Source organism: Mastomys coucha, unplaced genomic scaffold (assembly GCF_008632895.1).
Source record: "Mastomys coucha isolate ucsf_1 unplaced genomic scaffold, UCSF_Mcou_1 pScaffold7, whole genome shotgun sequence".
Taxonomy (NCBI): Eukaryota; Metazoa; Chordata; class Mammalia; order Rodentia; family Muridae; genus Mastomys; species Mastomys coucha.
In genome coordinates this window covers 93,918,452-93,935,917 of record NW_022196913.1, presented here as the reverse complement: position 1 = coordinate 93,935,917, position 17,466 = coordinate 93,918,452, and the positions used below count along the sequence as shown (strand labels likewise).

Genomic DNA, 17,466 nt, shown 5'->3' with positions numbered 1-17,466 from the left:
GTCAGCATGTCACCATTAATATTTACTGCCCAGCTTCACTCTGAACACTTCAATTTTTTTTTCTGAAAAATCATGATTTTTCATGTTTGTAGTTAAATGACTGACTTCAGCCAACATTAATGGATCAGCGCTGACTAGGTAAGTAAAATAGCCACACTGGGAGGATCATTTTGTAGCTTCTCCAGTCCTGGTTAATGACCTGGAAAGGTAATTTACTAAGTTTAATGTAGAAGCTGGAAAATTTTATTTCGATCTATTTCCCCAAACCACAACTTAATTGCCTTGAGATGCATAGCTCATTCACCTTGTAAAGTCTGGTACTTCTCCTTCTCAGTCTACTTTGAGCTTTTGCAGATGTTCTTGCTCTGTTATAGGAAATTGGTACAAAGTCAATAAGCTACAAGAAGATACTTTCAGTATGCATAAAATACTAAAGGGAGGGAAGATAAACCACCAGTCAGTCATTCACAGTCTAGTATAAATAGCTTTACAAACATTAAGATGAAGATGCTCTTTAGGAAGCAGGTCCTTGGAATTGCTGGAAGGCAGCGGTATATTAAATGTTAAAGAAGAGTTCTTCCAGGACAGGGAGCTTGGGAAAAGTAGAAGGAAAACATTACATTGTTGGTATAAGAGGTATCATTGATTCATCTTATCATTTTCTCCAAGGAAAAACATTGTCTTCATTCTATTCACTTCATGTCTAAAGGACACATTTTCAACATTATTTTTAAAATTAGCAGATGCAGTACAATGTCTCTATCACCTGCCAGCTTCTAAGCACATCATATTCACTGTCCCATTTAATCACCTGATTAGCATTGGGGGACAGGAGCTACTCAGCAGGTACCTCCCAGGTGCTTGCTCTGTGCTGCATTAAGCCTTCTACAGATATTAACTCATGTATCTTCGCACCAACCTCTGCAACAGAGGCTGAGTTGCCATTTTACACATGCAGAAACTAAAATACAAAGGAATCAGATGATTGACAGCTAGCAAACTGTGGAGCAGGATTGATGCTCCAGCGTCCCAGCAGCAGGGTCCACATTGCTCGCCTTTGGGGACACATGTGTTTCTTAGCATGAACAGGGGATCAAGACCACTCATGAACACCAGAACTGTCCTCAGGTTACACAGAGAACTTAGAAAAGTCAACCTGAGAACCAAGCTTCACGTTTTCTCTACTTTGGACACTTGTTTCTACAGCACTGGCCATGGTGCTGGTGGAAAGAGACCACATGCATGTGCCTCCCACTCTGTGCAGATTTCTCTGTGGTACTTAAGGTGATACTGAAGCCAGGCATGATAGTATAAGTCTGTCATCTCAGGCCGTAAGAGGCTGGGGCAGGAGGATGCAGCGTAGGTGAGATTCTGTCTCAAGAGAAAAAAATAGCAGTATGTAGAAATAAAAATGTATTTTGATCAATAAGTAAAGTTTTATTTTAATATATAGTAATGGTTATATTGTATATACATATTATAGTGGTGATTATATATACATATATACACGTATATACATACAGTATATTTATATATAAATGATTAGAATGAAAGGACTTGGCGGACAAGGTGCTTTAGCAGGTTAAGGTGCTCGTCTCTAAGCCTGACAACATAAATTTGATCTCCAGAATCCACATGGTAGAAGGAGAGAACTGACTCCTGCAAACTGTCCTCCAACCTCCACATGCATGCTAAAGAGCACATGGGTAAAATACATACATACATACATACATACACACACATACACATACATATATACACACATACATTTAAAATGCAAAGGAGGAGAAATGAGCTGTACTCTGAATTTGGCTTATGGTTAGGTTTACTTGTATTCTTAATAGACCCTGAGTGATGGCTTATTCAAAAGTTGTCTGCACTGAGGAGCTAACTCTGCCAAAGAGAATCTTTGACCTAACTTGGAGCAGTGCTTTCTGAATCATTAAGGAGCATACACATCACCTGTACATTCCAATAAATATACAGATGGATGGGCCTGAGATTCTGCATTCCCAACCAGCTTAATCTGGGTCCCCATGTCCGAAAGGGCACTTTCATGGACAGAAGAGCATTTGAGTTCAGAGGACTCAACACTGGGCCAAAAGGAAAGGCTCAGCATTGGAAGAGATGCAAAAACGCATCTGGTACCATTATGCAATTGATGCTCTCTGTCCTGTTCCTGCTTGGTCATCCTGGCCCCTTGAGTTCAGAATGTATTCTTCATTGAGTAAGACTGAATAGTCACTGAAGAAGAGGAATTTTAAAGTGATGCCTAAATCCCCGGAGAAATTCCAGAGCAAGACTTAAGAGACTGCATGTCTCATACCCGAATGAGGAGACACGTGGCTCCACAGAATATTTTTCAGTGCCTTTTTTGGAAATTTGTCCAAATTTTTTCATACTAAATGTGCTCTACTAGAGCACAAGACATGAGAGCACTGACTCCCCCAAGCATTTGCCTCCCACTGTGAAATAACGATTCAGCACTGACTGACCAGTGAGCTGCACAGCGGCTTTGCTGCTTCTCCGCTGCACAGAAAACGAAGAAAGGGCCCTTGAGACACCAGATATTTCAATGATCAGGAATGGCTGGGATCATGCTGGAGCTCTTTCTTCTCATTTCAACTACTGAAGCCTGAACCGAAGGACACTCGTTTTGCTCGGCCCTCTGATTGAAGGGATGCTGATGTCTCTTTTCTGTTCATCCTGTCTTGCAGCTGTTTCACAGTTCTCTGCTTTCTGTTTCAGGTGCCTGGAGAGAGTGAGAAACAGTGGAAACCAGCCCTGGTTGTTCTGACTGAGAAAGATCTTTTAATCTATGACAGCATGCCACGGAGGAAAGAGGCCTGGTTCAGCCCTGTGCATTCGTATCCACTTCTTGCCACCAGGTAGCCTTGGCTGTGGGTTTGGGTGCTGTGTTGCAAGTTTGATGCTGTTTGAATCAACTGTGATTATTTCAACATACTCTAGTGCTGTCTAATGGTATGGCAGGGGTTGAGAGCTCCTTAAAAATATAGGTGCACATATTTGGCCAGGTATGTTACTATCTGCGGTTAAACTCAAGACTACATGGAGACAAGCAACATACTGTTATCATGGAACCAGGACATTTGTGTGATGTCCCAGACTGGAAATTTTCCTGGATCTCCATCTTGTCCTCTTGGAAATGAACTTGATTCATGTGTTTCCAGTCTTAGTATCTGAATGCAATCATCACTCATGGGCCTTTTCTTGCCAGCACAGCAAAGAGTCTGTGTAAATGACTGTTTTGTTTGTGAGAGTTTCCCTAAAGTAAGTTCCTCCTGGTCTGTGTGGTGTTGCTGTGGAAGTGAGAGCACCTCGTTCTGTTTTGTCGAATGTTCTGTCTGTTTCATTGAATGTTCACTACATACGAGCTACTTGTATGAGAAATTGCATCTTTCCTTAGACCAGCTCACTGGGCTGTGATTCACACACACACACACACACACACACACACACACACACACACATATAAAAACTGTACATGTAAAACATTTAATTGAGTGCAGAGAGATGTTCACATCTACAAAACCATCTCTACAATCAATGCCATATTGCGCATTCACCACCTTCAGGAAGTGCCCCTTTACTTTGCATGATGGAAATATTGTATCCTTTGACCAACGGAGTAACATTCAGTGATGCACACACATACACACCCAATCCATGCCACATTACATTTGCCTTAGAGAGGAGCATGTGGAGGCTTCACATTCACTGATTTCAAGAACATGACTAAGCTAGTGGAGACCAAAAGGAAACAATACTGATACAATAATGTGCATAGTCATTCATGACAGTAGGGCATTCAGAAGTAGATCCACCTCATATACAGTCAACTGGTCTTTGACAAGGGTGCCAAGAAGAGAAGGCATATGGGGAAAAGACAGTCACATCAGTAAATGGTGCTGGGAAAACTTGAGTATCCACATGCAATAAATCTGGTTTATTATATGAAACTATGTAGAAAAAAATCAACTCAAAATAGATTAAAAATGTATTTTTAACATAACATCTGAAATCAAGGAGTTCCTAGAAGAAGACTTTAGTGGCTGGTTCTGAGTGTCAACTTGACCCAAGCTGGAGTTGTCCCAGAGAAAGGAGCCTCAGTTGAAGAAATGCCTCCATGAGCTCCAGCTGTAAAGCATTTTCTCAATTAATCAAGGGGGAAGGGCCCATGATTGGTGGTGCCATTCCTGGGCTGGTGGTCCTAAGTTCTATAAGAAACTGAGCAAGGCAGGGGAAGCAAGCCTGTAAGCAGCATTCCTCCTTGGCCTTTACATCAGCTTCTGCCTCCAGGTTACTGACCTGTGTGAGTTCCTGTCCTGAATTCTTTTGTTGATGAACAGCAATGTGTGGAAGTTTAAGCTGCATAAACCCTTTCCTCTCCAACTTGCTTCTTGGTCATGATGTTTTGTGCAGGAATACAAATCCTGACTAAGACAAATTGGTACCATCATAGTGGGGGATTTCTGGGACAACCCGACCATGTCTTGGGAAAGACTGTGGAAGGACTTTGGAACTTTGGGCTAGAAGTGCCATTGAGTGTTAAGAGCTCTGTGGATGTTCTGTAGGAACTTGGAAGATAATGTTGAGAACAGTGCAAACAATAGAGATCTGGCTTGTGAAATTTCAGAGGGAAGATTAAAGCCTCTTATCAGGGCCATTGCTATTTTGATTGTGAAGATTCTGTGGCCTTGGTTAGCTGGGGCTGAACAATCAGCTGTGATTAACAAGATACCAGAACTACTAAATTGAAACCTATGCATTACTGGGACAATTGATGTTGGTTAGCTGGAGCTAAGATTTAGAAGAGACCAGCAAGGTGAAATCTTCTGGGAACGGTTTCCTGAGAGCACAGAGAAGCTGTGTTCCAGATGCAGCCATGGTTGTACCTGGCGTTGGCAGCCAGACTTGGTAATGTCTAAGAGTCACCCAGGTGGAACTGATTTTGAAACATGAAGGGGTAGCAGCTGATGCTTGGCACTGTAAGAGGCCAGAAGAGGCCACTGGTGAAGGTGCAGCCTCAGTGGCAGTTGAAGACCCAGGACTGAAGAGGTCATGCAGAAAAGTTGAGGCTTAGCACCATGAAACAAAGCCTATGAACAGCTGTTTTGTGAAAGTGCAGTCCAGTTGCAGCAGCAGAAGGCAGCAGTGTTTTGGAGATGCCAGTACCATGAGATGACAACCAAGAACAGCAGCAGCAGTGGAGTACAGGCAGGTGGAGCCTAGAAGACAAGGCATGTACAACAAAGAGCTGGAGAAGTGACCCAAGCCCTTTATCCTAGCTCTCCATCACACATTTGTTCCTTATAGTGGTGGCCACAGCCCTGCCTCAGGAGGCCATGGCAGAGCACTGGGTGTTTTCTGCTGACCTCAGGCCTCAAAAATTTTAATTTTTTTTAAATGCTAGTTTAAGGAGCACTTGTCCACCATTGTTGGGATCGTAAAGTGAGGTACACACCATTGTTGGGATCGTAAAGTGAGGTGCACTCTGTGAAAAACAGTGTAGAGAGTCCTCCAACAGTTAAAATAAAATTGCTATTTGCCCTAGCAATCTCACTTCTGGAGATGTACTGAAAAGAATTGAACCTGGTATCACAAAGAGATAGACATCCTCCATGTTCATTGCAGCATTATTGCTATCAGCCATGTCATAAAATACAGTCCGAGTGCATCATTGTTGTGCCCTCTTCCTTAAAGGCCTGTGTCCTTAGAAAACAGTGAATTAAACTTGAAGTAGCTGAAAATTCCCAGGCTTGGCCTCAGCTTCTGGCCCTTTCTGTGTGTGGCCTATAACAGCAGTCTGTCCTAATCTAATTCTTTCTATGCCACTGCGATTTTTCTTGGAAGTTGAGCATGTAAACATAATTTTCACTTTCCTGACATAGTCTCTGTCAATAAGAACCCTTGCTTTTCTGTTGGGTGAACTGTTGGGCAATGTGGGGAAGGCTCCCTTTGGGGTTTAGTCCAACAGACTCATCAGAGTGCACCTACACTTTAGGCTTCTGTCTTGAGGTAGACACCCAAGTCCCTAGTCCTAACAATTATCGTCAAAGTTAAGTCACAGGAAAGAGAACCAAAGGCAGTTGACTAGGATGTAAAAATAGACAACAATGACAACCCTTAACAGAGTTGAAATTCTTCTGACTTCCTGTTGTAGTTCATGGTAGACACCAGCAAAGCTCACTGGAAATAGAAATTTTGAGTTCCCCAGTAAATTTCAGGGAGATTTAGGAACAATCTCTACATCAATATATAAACATAAAGAATGGATTTGATCTTCCATGCTTCAAAATCTGTGGCAAAATTTAATTCTTAAAGTACAGTGTAGCATTATTAAAGGCCAGAGTAACCATCTCAACATACTTACACAGAGGTGGTATATGCCATGCTCACTCAGGCTGGTCACCTTCACTATGTGATTTATATCCACAGCATTCATGTTCACATAACAAGGAATTCCTGCAGCGAAAACCAAAGAAAGATTAGTGCATAGACATGGTTCCAATTACTCAGAGGGGAGATTGAGCTGATACCTCCCATAGCAATTGTCAGGAAGGAAAGTAGAAATAGAATCGTTTCCGAGTAACTCTAGGGAACCATGGAGATAAAACTAGTTCCAGCTCATTCTCAGGTTTCTCTTCACAGCTTCTGGGAATGATGACCAATGGAGACTATGTTTTCTTTCATTCATTCATTCCTCAACATTCACCATTCATGTGCTACATGCCAGAAGTGATAATTAGGGCAAAGGCTAAAGAGATAAAATAAAGTCCAAACTCCCAGAACAAATATATTGATGGGCACCAACAGCTAAGGAACTATTTATACCAAATACAACAAGAACAAAATGCTTAACACTGCCTGGAGGGAGGGCTGAAGAATAATGTTTGAATTGAAGCTAGAGTGAGAACACTCCAGAAAATGGTGGTGGGAACCAGAGTAAGAGGCAAGCCTTTCCAGGAAGAAGAGAAATGCACCCACCCACAGAGCCCCTTGTTTCCTATATAGTATAGTGGGATTGGGTCAGAGCCCCAGACATGACCTTGCAGATCAAGGAGATAAGAATCAGTAGCTGCCCTGATCAGATGCCCAACACTTGGTATAAGTCTTTCCCAGTGCTCTTACATCTGTTCCACAAGGCTGTGGTACAGTGTTTCCTCCAGATTCAGAACCCAAGGCTCAGAAGGCTGGGGAAATTATCTCTGTCAGAGGGTACCATATGCTAAAGCCAGTGGAGGTCTACTCAGGTTAGCCTGTTCACTATGCTTGTGTGCTATCTGAGCCCTGAAGAGCACTGAGGGTTTGGGGAGTTAGTAACAATCCCACGCATGATCAGAGAAGATATTTTGAATATAAAAATCACAAAGATCAAGGGGCATCTGCTTAATTCAGACATGGTTCCAATTCTATGGTGAAGAAAAGGGAAACAAATAGATAAAAATGAAGCCATATTCTATGAGGGCACAAAGTCTTGAGTTTCTGGAAGACATAGATATTTCTATGTTTCAACTCTTCCATAATGTGACCGATCACAGGAATAATGTGACTTGGTGAACTTGAAAGACCTGGACAGGCTACACTTAGGCCTGCTCCCCAGAGGTGGAAGAGAGGACAATGACTGAAGGGAAAGGAAATATTAAACAGACACTTCTAAAAGGACAAGGAAGGGAGGATGAGATGGCCAGGAACATGAGATGAGGATGGGATATAGTTTTGGAGCCTCCACCTAACCCTGCAGAGAACTCTTCATTCTCCAACATGGCATCCACTCTTACTTCAGCAAACTGAGTGTAAATAAAGCTGAAAGTGTAATTTCTGTCTTACTGAGTACATTCAAGAACTCAATAGCCATGTGTAGCTAGTTGTCAAAATCCAGATTTGACAGCAGAGTGTTAACCAGTGCAGGTAGCAAACAGAAGTATGGCACTGGTGATTGGGGTCATGCTGCCAGCATATGAGCCCAGTGACAGTGACAGCTGGCTTATGGAGTCAATACTACTGATGGAACAAAACTTAATTATCTGGGACTGGCAAGAATGCCCAGTGACAAACTCTAAACTCTTTTAGCTATATATATACATGTCTATACATATATATAGACATATCCACATTCGGTAATTAATTCCTGCTGGCAGCAGCAGGGAATTAAGTAAAGGACTAATTGTTCCAGTTCCTTTCTCTCTTGCCCAGGCTGGTCAGACAAGAGGCTTGGAGCCTATTAACTCATTGTGAACCAGAGAGAAAAGAAAAGAGAGGGAGAATTCAAGCACACACATTCTGGATGTATCAGAAATGGCTACAGCAGATTTTATTATCGCTTTTAGCTTTTTATAGCTTTTAGACAGAAAGTTCTCTACATGAGAAAGAATTACCTCATAGATAAAATGTTACACAAAAGGGGAGTTACAGAAAGATGTTAATATTAAGTTCAAAGCAGTGTTTCATTTTATAAGCTCATTATAAGTTCAAAGCAACTGTTTCACATGGCACATGGCCTCACATTATCATAGTGCACACCTGTGGCTTCATCCTTGGATTTGACCTAGAATGAGTGTTTTTCCTTGATCATGGATTTGTCCCAAGCCTATTTCTCTTTTTAGCGTAATTATGAAAGCTCATTGTATCTCTTAAAACTTTCTTCCTAAAATTATTTGAATCAAAACAGGAATTCTATAAGGTCATTAATTCATCTAAACAGCATTAATTCATGAAAGTTTATCTTTACATTGACCTGCAGGAAATCTGCCCAATAGGGTGGGCTAATGCCCAGAAATCATTAGACTATATAATAGTGATAGGATAAGACATATCAGCTGCAAGAAGTCTCTTGGGACCTTGCCTCTCAGAGATCACCCACCATAAGCCATGAAAAAATGGTGAGCCACCTCCAGGAAAGTTACCTGCTAGCCTTGGTCTCTCCTAAATGGCTCCTGACAGCTAGTAGCTAATATGATAGACAGCACATGTCCAGGATGTTCCCCCAACAACCAAAAGTTCCATATGTCAGTGCTTCCTACAGTGCATGCACTGTATACACACAGTACCTGACTTGTAATAGATCAGCAGCTGACTCTTTGACATTATGATAATGCAGAAATGTTGTACCTTAGTAGAAACAACTCATATTCTATGGTGCCCTATGTTGCTAAATTATGGTGCTAAATAGGGTAAGTATACTTAGTGGGTTGTAGACTTGATATTTTGGGGGTGTGCTAGGTTTATCAGTATTCAACTCCATCAAAAGTTGAAGAGCACCAGTACACAATTCCTTCAGAGTTTGTCTCAACCCTACTCAGTTGGCAGGCTGGTCCTCCTTCAGTGGCTAAAGATGCTGGATAACTATTACCTTTGGGGTCTTAATGCTGACTGCAAAAGCAAGCTCAGTAGCTCCAGGCTCAGGGTCATTGTTAAAGAAACTGACAGCCGACAGATACCCCTTAAAAGCAAAGTCTCCAGAAGGAGAGATGTCGACTCACAAACAGAGAATGGAGTATGAGAAGCTTCCAGGGCAGGATGCCAAAAATATGTGAATGCAGGCTTACAGGTAACAGGCATGCTGAGGATAGTTTATGGGCAAAGCACATAAAGAAATCTAAAGCCACCGGGCAGTGGTGGCGCACGCCTTTAATCCCAGCATTTGGTAGGCAGAGACAGGCAGGTTTCTGAGTTCAAGGCCAGCCTGGTCTACAGAGTGAGTTCCCTGTCTCAAAAAAAAAACTAAAGCCATAAACCTTTATCTGATGTGAGGATGAAAAAGGAAGTCCCCTTCAAGTACACACACGTAGCTGGTTAGAACAGAGCACAATATAAAAATGTTAGTGCTTACCACTTATTTCAAAGGATAACTGGTGGCAGGATATGCTTCCTCAATGCACCATCATCCTCCCAAATAACACAGGCTAACCATTGAGCTGCAAAATGAAATTCAGTCTGAATACATACAAGACCTACCTACATGCAAGCATAAAGTTCAGGCCATGGGTATTACTCTGAACTCCATCTGGCAGTTGGGAAATTCAGAATATTCAGGTGGCTTTGCTATTCATTCTCACCTCATCCCCTCCAGCTGGCAAGCAATTCACTATGTGCTCCTGAGTGGTGGTGGTCTAGAAATGTAAGAGCAAAGAATCTTCATCTTAGTCGCTCTCCTTCCAGAACATTGCCTACCTCCAGGCTAACCATGCCCCTGTCTCCCAGAGCCCTCATTTGTTAAATGCACTCAGTGAGATGTCTTTGCTCTAACACCCATGGGATAATGCGCTTTAGTGAAATAGACTTTGACCTTGGATACCAGCCACTGTAGATCATTTACCCTGTTCAGCTTCTCTCTGGAAACTCTATGTGAAGACTTTCATAGCCTTGACAATGAAAGCAAAGCCATTACCACCGATTGAGTCAAGAGATGGTGCCTCTGGGCCAATCTATGCAGGGTTTCCAAATGAGCCATGGAAGGCAGGGTTCCCTCCAGCTGTAACTGGAGCTGTTCTCTGGTGGCACACAAAGCTGGCCTCTGAGATGGGCAGCTCAGCCGACGATGCTCTCAGTTTCTTAGCAGAATCATTTTTGGAAGTTCTGGGAGTGGGAACTGGAGAGAAATGAGCTCCCTTCTTGTAGAGGCTCCCCTAGCATGGAAACACAGACTGTTTTCGTAACTCTTACTCACCAAGTACATTGGTTATTACCTCCTGCATTAGATACTTCTTTCTTCTCGTAACCAAGTATCAGATAAAAATGGTTTCTTTTGGCTCATGGTTTGAGATCATACAGTCTATCATGAGGGTAGAGCATGATTAGAAGACCATGAGGTCTCTGGTCACAATATGTCCTTAATTAGGAGCTCTCATGACAACTTACTCCTGTGCTTTCTGTGGCTAAACCTCTTCTAATAATGAAAGAAAGCTGTGCCTCGGGTCCCACTGTGAAGTGGCCACATACTTGTGGATAGTATCAGGAAGGTTTCTGTTGGTACATGCAGTCTTCCTTGGCTTCCTATGAATTGCTGTGTATCATCCCATCACAGAAATACTCCTCCCAGAGAGGCCCTCGGTCCTGTGAAGGTTCTGTGCCCCAGTAGAGGGGAATGCCAGGGCCAGGAAGTGGGAGAGGGTGGTTGGTGGGGGTGGGGGGAAGGAAACAAAGTGTTTTTTTTTTTTTCAGAGGGGAAACAGGAAAGGGGATATCATTTGAAGTATAAATAAAGAAAATATCTAGTAAAAAAAAAAAAAAGAAAAGAAAACCATGACTGGAAAATATTAATGTAACCAACTGCAAGACAAACAGCACTTTGTGTACATAGCTGAATTTCTGTGAAATAAACAAGTTTAATTGGAAAAAAAAAAAGAAATATTCCTCCCAGGTCACAGATTCTACAAGCTTAAAACCCAGCCCCAAATGCCAGTTTTATAATCTTAGGCAAATTTCCTATCTTTTTGCCTCATTTTGGCCATCTATAGTGAGGCACTGTCTACACCTACTTGATTTGGTTGTGATGATAATACATCAATGTAAACTTCTTAGAGTAAGATTGACTCAAGGTAAGTGCTTGAATATTATGTTTTAACCCTTTCTCTACATGGGGTTCACAAATACCTTTTTAAAACATTGCAAACATGGGACTAACTAAATTTTGCAGGTGGGCACGATAGCACAATCCAAGACATCCCTTAAAGGCTAATTATCAAAGCAGTAAAATGTAAAACCAAGCAAACAAAACATCGCAAAAATACTTCCTTAACCTCTCATATGAAGGGAAAGAAAATAGAGGTAGGGAGGTGGACAGTCAGAGAGGGGAAGAGAAGGAGGTAGAGGAATGGGGAGTGGGATTATGAGCAGTTCCCAGGGATATGCAGGTGATGGCTTACAGGGAGCCCATTATTTTCCATGCTAATTGGAAATAAATGAATAATGAAATTTTCCTTTAAAAAAACTTTAATAAACCAACTATATTTGCTGGAAGATAGAGGTAAAAATGGTTTGACAGACCTGAGCTCAGACATAGTAAAGCTTCATTTAGAGTCCGCATGACCATGAGGTGGTTACTTCTGATCTCACTTCCCTGTGTGAAGAAAAAAGAAAAAAAATGGGTAAATAATGTCTACCACAGAATGAAAGTGACAATATAATTAATGTATTATTGAAACAAGATATATGCTGAGTGAAAACAAGATACACGTTGAGGGTTTGTTATATGAAATACATTTTGGGTTTTTCTTAGAATTTGTAACATTTATGTAGAGGTAATGAGATATTTGGGAGAGGGAACACTAACAGAGAGAAAATTTATTTTTGTTATATGTGCATCTTATCCTCATGGCCGAAATGGAACTCCATACAACAGGTTTTTTTTGTACATGAACAATTTCATGATTACAATTTGGGATTTTCTACTGTCAGTGCTCACGGTATTTAGAGTCTGGGATACAGAGCATTCAAGCTGCAGTTAGTCTAGGGAAAATAAACAATAGGAACTCAATCTCCTAGAACTCTAGGGCCTGGAAGTCCAGGGGGAGGGTTCCAGGATCACCGTTTCTGGTGATGTTCCTCTTGATGGTTTAGAACAGATACCTTCCTTCAGGGTCCTCACATGACCTCCCTTTTGTTCCTGTCTGGGGAAAGTGTGGGTGCCTCAGTGTCTCTCTGGAGGAGGACACTAATTATGCAGGATAGGGGTCCCATTCTTTATGACCACAGTTACCTGAATCAGTTCCTTAGAGGTCCTAATTCAAAATGTGATCAAATTAGGGTGGTGAAAACATTAGCATATGAGCTAAGGATGAAGTACAATCATCATTCACCACTTTGCTCAGAGCAATGACCTGAACAGACTTATTTAGCATAATGTCTGACCCAAGCCACCCATGAGGCTCCTCCTTTCCCCTTAGCAGTCCTGGGGAGCTTTGCCTGATTACCACAGGTGCTGTTTCTTTACACACAGAGGGACCACATCAGCTACACCACTCTAAATTGAGTTCCTTTTTCATTCACTTCAGAGCTGATTTATTTGGTTAGGTTTCTTTTTGTTATTGTTGATTTTAAGACCCAGACATACTATATATACATATACACACATATATATATATACAAATATATATATATATATATACATATATGTATATATATATATATTGGTTTTTCATAGTAATAGTACCAGAATTCTTGATATCCATTGCTATACAGAGAAGTTTGTGAGCATCTCTCCTACTGACAAGCTTCTGTGGTCTCTCTGGCTCTGGGAATTCCAGTTTACAAGGCACTTACAATTTACAAGAGCACACTCAGAACCATCTACAAACATGCTGTAACTTAGCTATTTTCTCCCCTCTACTTTTTATGAGTCCCTGGGAAAACATATTTTGCAACAGTTTGTTTGAGGTTGCTGAATATTTTTCAGAAGGTCCACTTGCCCACATGAAGTTAGAGTGTTGGGGATATTATTATTATTACTGGTGTTATTAGTATTGTCCTAATTGCTAAGTCATGTGGGTCTACAGAGAGTGAGGATTAAGGTCACAATTTTTCTAAAATTCTAGAGACATTTTAATGAAGAAATTCTGCTGGCCCAGTCCCAGTGGTTCATGACCTTTCAGAAGCACAAAGCTTGCAAAGAAAAAGGCTACAACACTCATCTCACACTGACTTGTGGGCCAGACAGACGGAGGAGGGCAGGCAGAGGAGGAAATGATGAGTGTGCACTTCTCTATTTTCATGCCACCTGGCAGCCAGGAACGTGGAACTTTTGATACCAAGCGTGCTGATGTCTTAGGAAGGAACCTGGTTTCTAACCACTAAAAGTAGTCAAAGCCTCAGGCCAACCTTCCAAATTTTAGACTCTCTTGTCCCTGGAGACTATGGCCAATTGCACTCATTAAATGTTAAATTAGAAACAGACTATGATGTTTATACTCAGCCCAGAAGGCATTCTCACTCTTTGGGAAATTGGGCTTATTCCCCAGGCCTGCCCTAGGGGGGCGTGAAAGCTTTCAAGGCTCTAGTACATAGGTTGTACTCGGACAAATCATCATGTGAGGTGCACCTCCTCCCCACTGGCATTCCATCTCAGCCTGGCACTCTCTCTTTAGTGGCTGGCCCCTGCTCTCCTGCCTACTAAACTATGAGCTCCTGAGGCAGTCAGGGAATTGACTATTGAGCTCAGGTTAGCTTCCAGCTCATGATCCCAGCCTTGAAAGTGCTAGTCATCTTTGGCATCTTTAGACAAACCAGGAGTTGAATGAATTTGGAGGCTCACTTATAATATGATCTGGGGGAAATTATCTTCATGCCCCAACATCCAACTTTCTCCATCTGTGTAATGGGACAGTAGCGTCTTCTAGTTCCTACACTTATCACTAAGAGTAATTGAGATTATACATATAAATGTGAAGCATAAGAATAAGACATGCTAGACCAGAGGTTGTGGTGCTCGCCTTTAATTCCAGCACTAGGGTGCAGAGGCAGGCAGATCTCTGAGTTAGAGGCCAGCCTGGTCTATAGAGTGAGTTCTAGGATATCCATAGCTGCACGGAGAAATCCTGTCTCAGAAAAGGAAAAAAAAAAAAAGAAAAAAGAAAAAAGAAAAAAAAAGAAAGGAAAAAATGGAATGAAATATGCCAAATGAGTACTCAGTAAACACTAGCAGTTGTTAGGATCTGAAAATATATCTCAGAGGAAAGTGAAAATGGCTGAAAAGTAGGTTGGCCCACGTCATTCTAAAAAACACATCAAAGATGTGTTGCATCAAAGATACCTGGTGTCTTAGTATCATTGAGATACAAGGACTAAGGCTAAGAAGAGTCATTGACTGGTCTGAAGAGGGTAGAACCTCTGGTTAGATCACTCATAGCACAATGCCAGCACTGAAGGTGACATGCCACAATACTGCAGGTAAGATGGCCAATAGGTGGCTTCCTCTGAGGCCATGCATGTTCAGAAACCAACACTGTAGAAAGAGATGACAGTAGCTGAAGTTTTTAATAGTGAAAATGTGAAAGAGAGAAAACCAGGCACTGTAAGAGCTGTTTGCTTAAGTGATCATACATGGTTCATTTACCCCAGGAGAACAGATCTGATTTTGATTAACATTGCCTTACATGGAGATGTTCTCAAAGATAGCTTTAGAACATGTATTCTGTGCATGCTGTGGCACATGTTGAACTCATTAAAACAGAGGTGGAATAGGAGACTATTAAGAGATAACTAGCAGTTGCATAGGATGGCATGAAACATGCAGTTCTAACAGTGCTAGATAATAAAAGGACAATTTGCTTCAGAAGACAGTTTCCTAAGGCTTTGTCTAAATGATTATAAATGAGACTATCCATCAAGTTACAAGTCTTGCTTAGCTGTGGTGAGGAACATAAAATGAATAAAAGAAACCCGCAGATGACCTGAAGTCACTTTACTTTTTCCTTTTTATTTCTTTCTCTGTCTATATCTGATGTTCTGGAGTTTGCTCCCCTTTTCTAGTATAATAGAAAAAGTAGGGGGGGAGGGAACAGGGGTTTGTTCTTGTTGGGTTATTTTGGTTTTTGTTTTTGTTTCTGGTTTGGAGGGGAAGCTGGGAAATATGACATGTAAATAAAGAAAATATCTAATAAAAGAAAAAATCAAATAAAAAAAGAAAAAGTATGGTCCCCATGGGCTTATAAAACAAAGTTCCAATTCTAAACTGTAAATATGAGTTCCTGGGTATCTAGTTGATTGCACATACTTTTTATCTACGTGAACCCCAAAATACCATGTCCAGAAAGGTATCGTAAAAAGCCCAGGCCCATTGGTGAAAGCTTCCATGTGTGGAGTATCACCATCTCACTCTCTGTACTGCCTCTGAAAGCTAGCTGTAATAGGCCATGGGCAAGCGAGAGAAAAATGGAGGACACTCAACCGTCTCCACTTGGTTATACCAGGAAAGAGTCAAGAGTGGGCTCCAGACTGTCACCCCTGTTCATTCTTCTCTATTACACGCATTTCGGTGGCTAGTCAAGATCGCTCAGTACTGCAAACTTACTGGAAGATGGGATCCTAGATGACTTTCCACACCATATTCAGAAGAAAGGAATTTAGAAAGTAAAACCCTAGCGACTAATCAGCTGTTCCCAGCTGGGGGGAAGGAAGATCCTAGACCACCACTCACACCTGACTGTTCGATACTTGTTAATGGTTGTATGTTTCTGAGATGTCTGTGGACTGCTGGGCCCCACTGGGGTGAACAATGAGTGAAAGTATTGGGGACAACAGAAACTTTAGAAGATCCAAGTGGCTCTTTCTTCCTGTCTTTTCCTTCCCTCCTCCTCCTTTCCTGCTCCTTCCTCCATTTTCCCTCTACCCTCCTCCCCCTAACCTCTTCCCTTCCTCTGTCCCCCTCCCTCTCTCTCCTTGGTTTGCATTGTGGCATCTGTTGGGAGATGCTAATTACAGCAATTAAGTAAAATGAGTATGTAATATTGCTTAGCAACACAGTTACCTAATATGTAATTTTCCTAATTTGGTTGAATCTGTGTGCTGCAACTGTTGTGTTAATTAAGGATATTAATAATAATATTTGTACATGGAACATTTTATGCAACATTCTCTAACACCTATCTGGAATTAGATTAGTTGTAGAAGTATCCCTCATGAGACAGTTTTTTGCTTGCTTGTTTATTTGTTTTTCCTCAAAAAAGCAGTCAGGCTAAGAGCCATATCTGAGAACTCAGAAATGAATTTGTAACCTACTTTATATCTTATCACTGAGGGAGAAGCACTTGCCATGGTCTCCTACAATGACAAGTATCCTAAAGCAAGTTTACCTAAATAGTGAATAAAAGATCGGACTTGAAAGTGGTCTAACCCTGTAGCTGATCTGTTGGGTAAGCTAAACTTTGGGCATATGAAGTAGCCTCTGTGTGTGTGTGTGTGTGTGTGTGTGTGTGTGTGTGTGTGTGTGTGTGTACATGTACAGGCAGGTACACATGCATATGTGGGGAGGTGTTTGTGAAGGACAAAGGTGAACATCCAGTGCCTCCTCTCTTACTGGGCCTGGATCTCAGGAGTGCAACTACAGTGTCTGGCCAGCAAGCCACAGGGATTCTCTTGCCTCCACCTCTCTAGTGCTGAGCTATAAACATGAAACACAACACTTGACTTTTATGTGGGCCCAGGGGCTCTAGCTCAGGCCACCCTGCTTCCACAGCAGTTGTTTTAATTACCAATGAGTGATGAACTGCCCCAGTCCCGGGTTATGTGACAATTTTAAAATACCATTTTAGGTTACTCATGGGGACCCATTTTCCATATATTTCTGCATAGGGAAACCATATCAATGAATAGAAAATCTTAATGACTTTCACGTTTTTGGAAAAATAAAAAATAAAAAGGCCAGGCACTGGTGGCGCATGCTTTTAATCCCAGCACTTGGGAGGCAGAGGCAAGCAGATTTCTGAGTTCGAGGCCAGCCTGGTCTAC

General features: G+C 41.7%; 1 protein-coding gene across 1 annotated transcript in view; it reads left to right on the top strand.

The window, feature by feature from the left end:
- The window catches only part of Sntb1 (syntrophin beta 1), a 257,294-nt gene that overhangs the window by 217,943 nt on the left and 21,885 nt on the right, over positions 1 to 17,466 (top strand). The window contains exon 4 of the mRNA XM_031359477.1: positions 2,749 to 2,888. Within this exon, the coding sequence (XP_031215337.1) occupies positions 2,749 to 2,888 (140 nt within the window). The remainder of the gene's footprint in view (positions 1 to 2,748; positions 2,889 to 17,466) is intronic.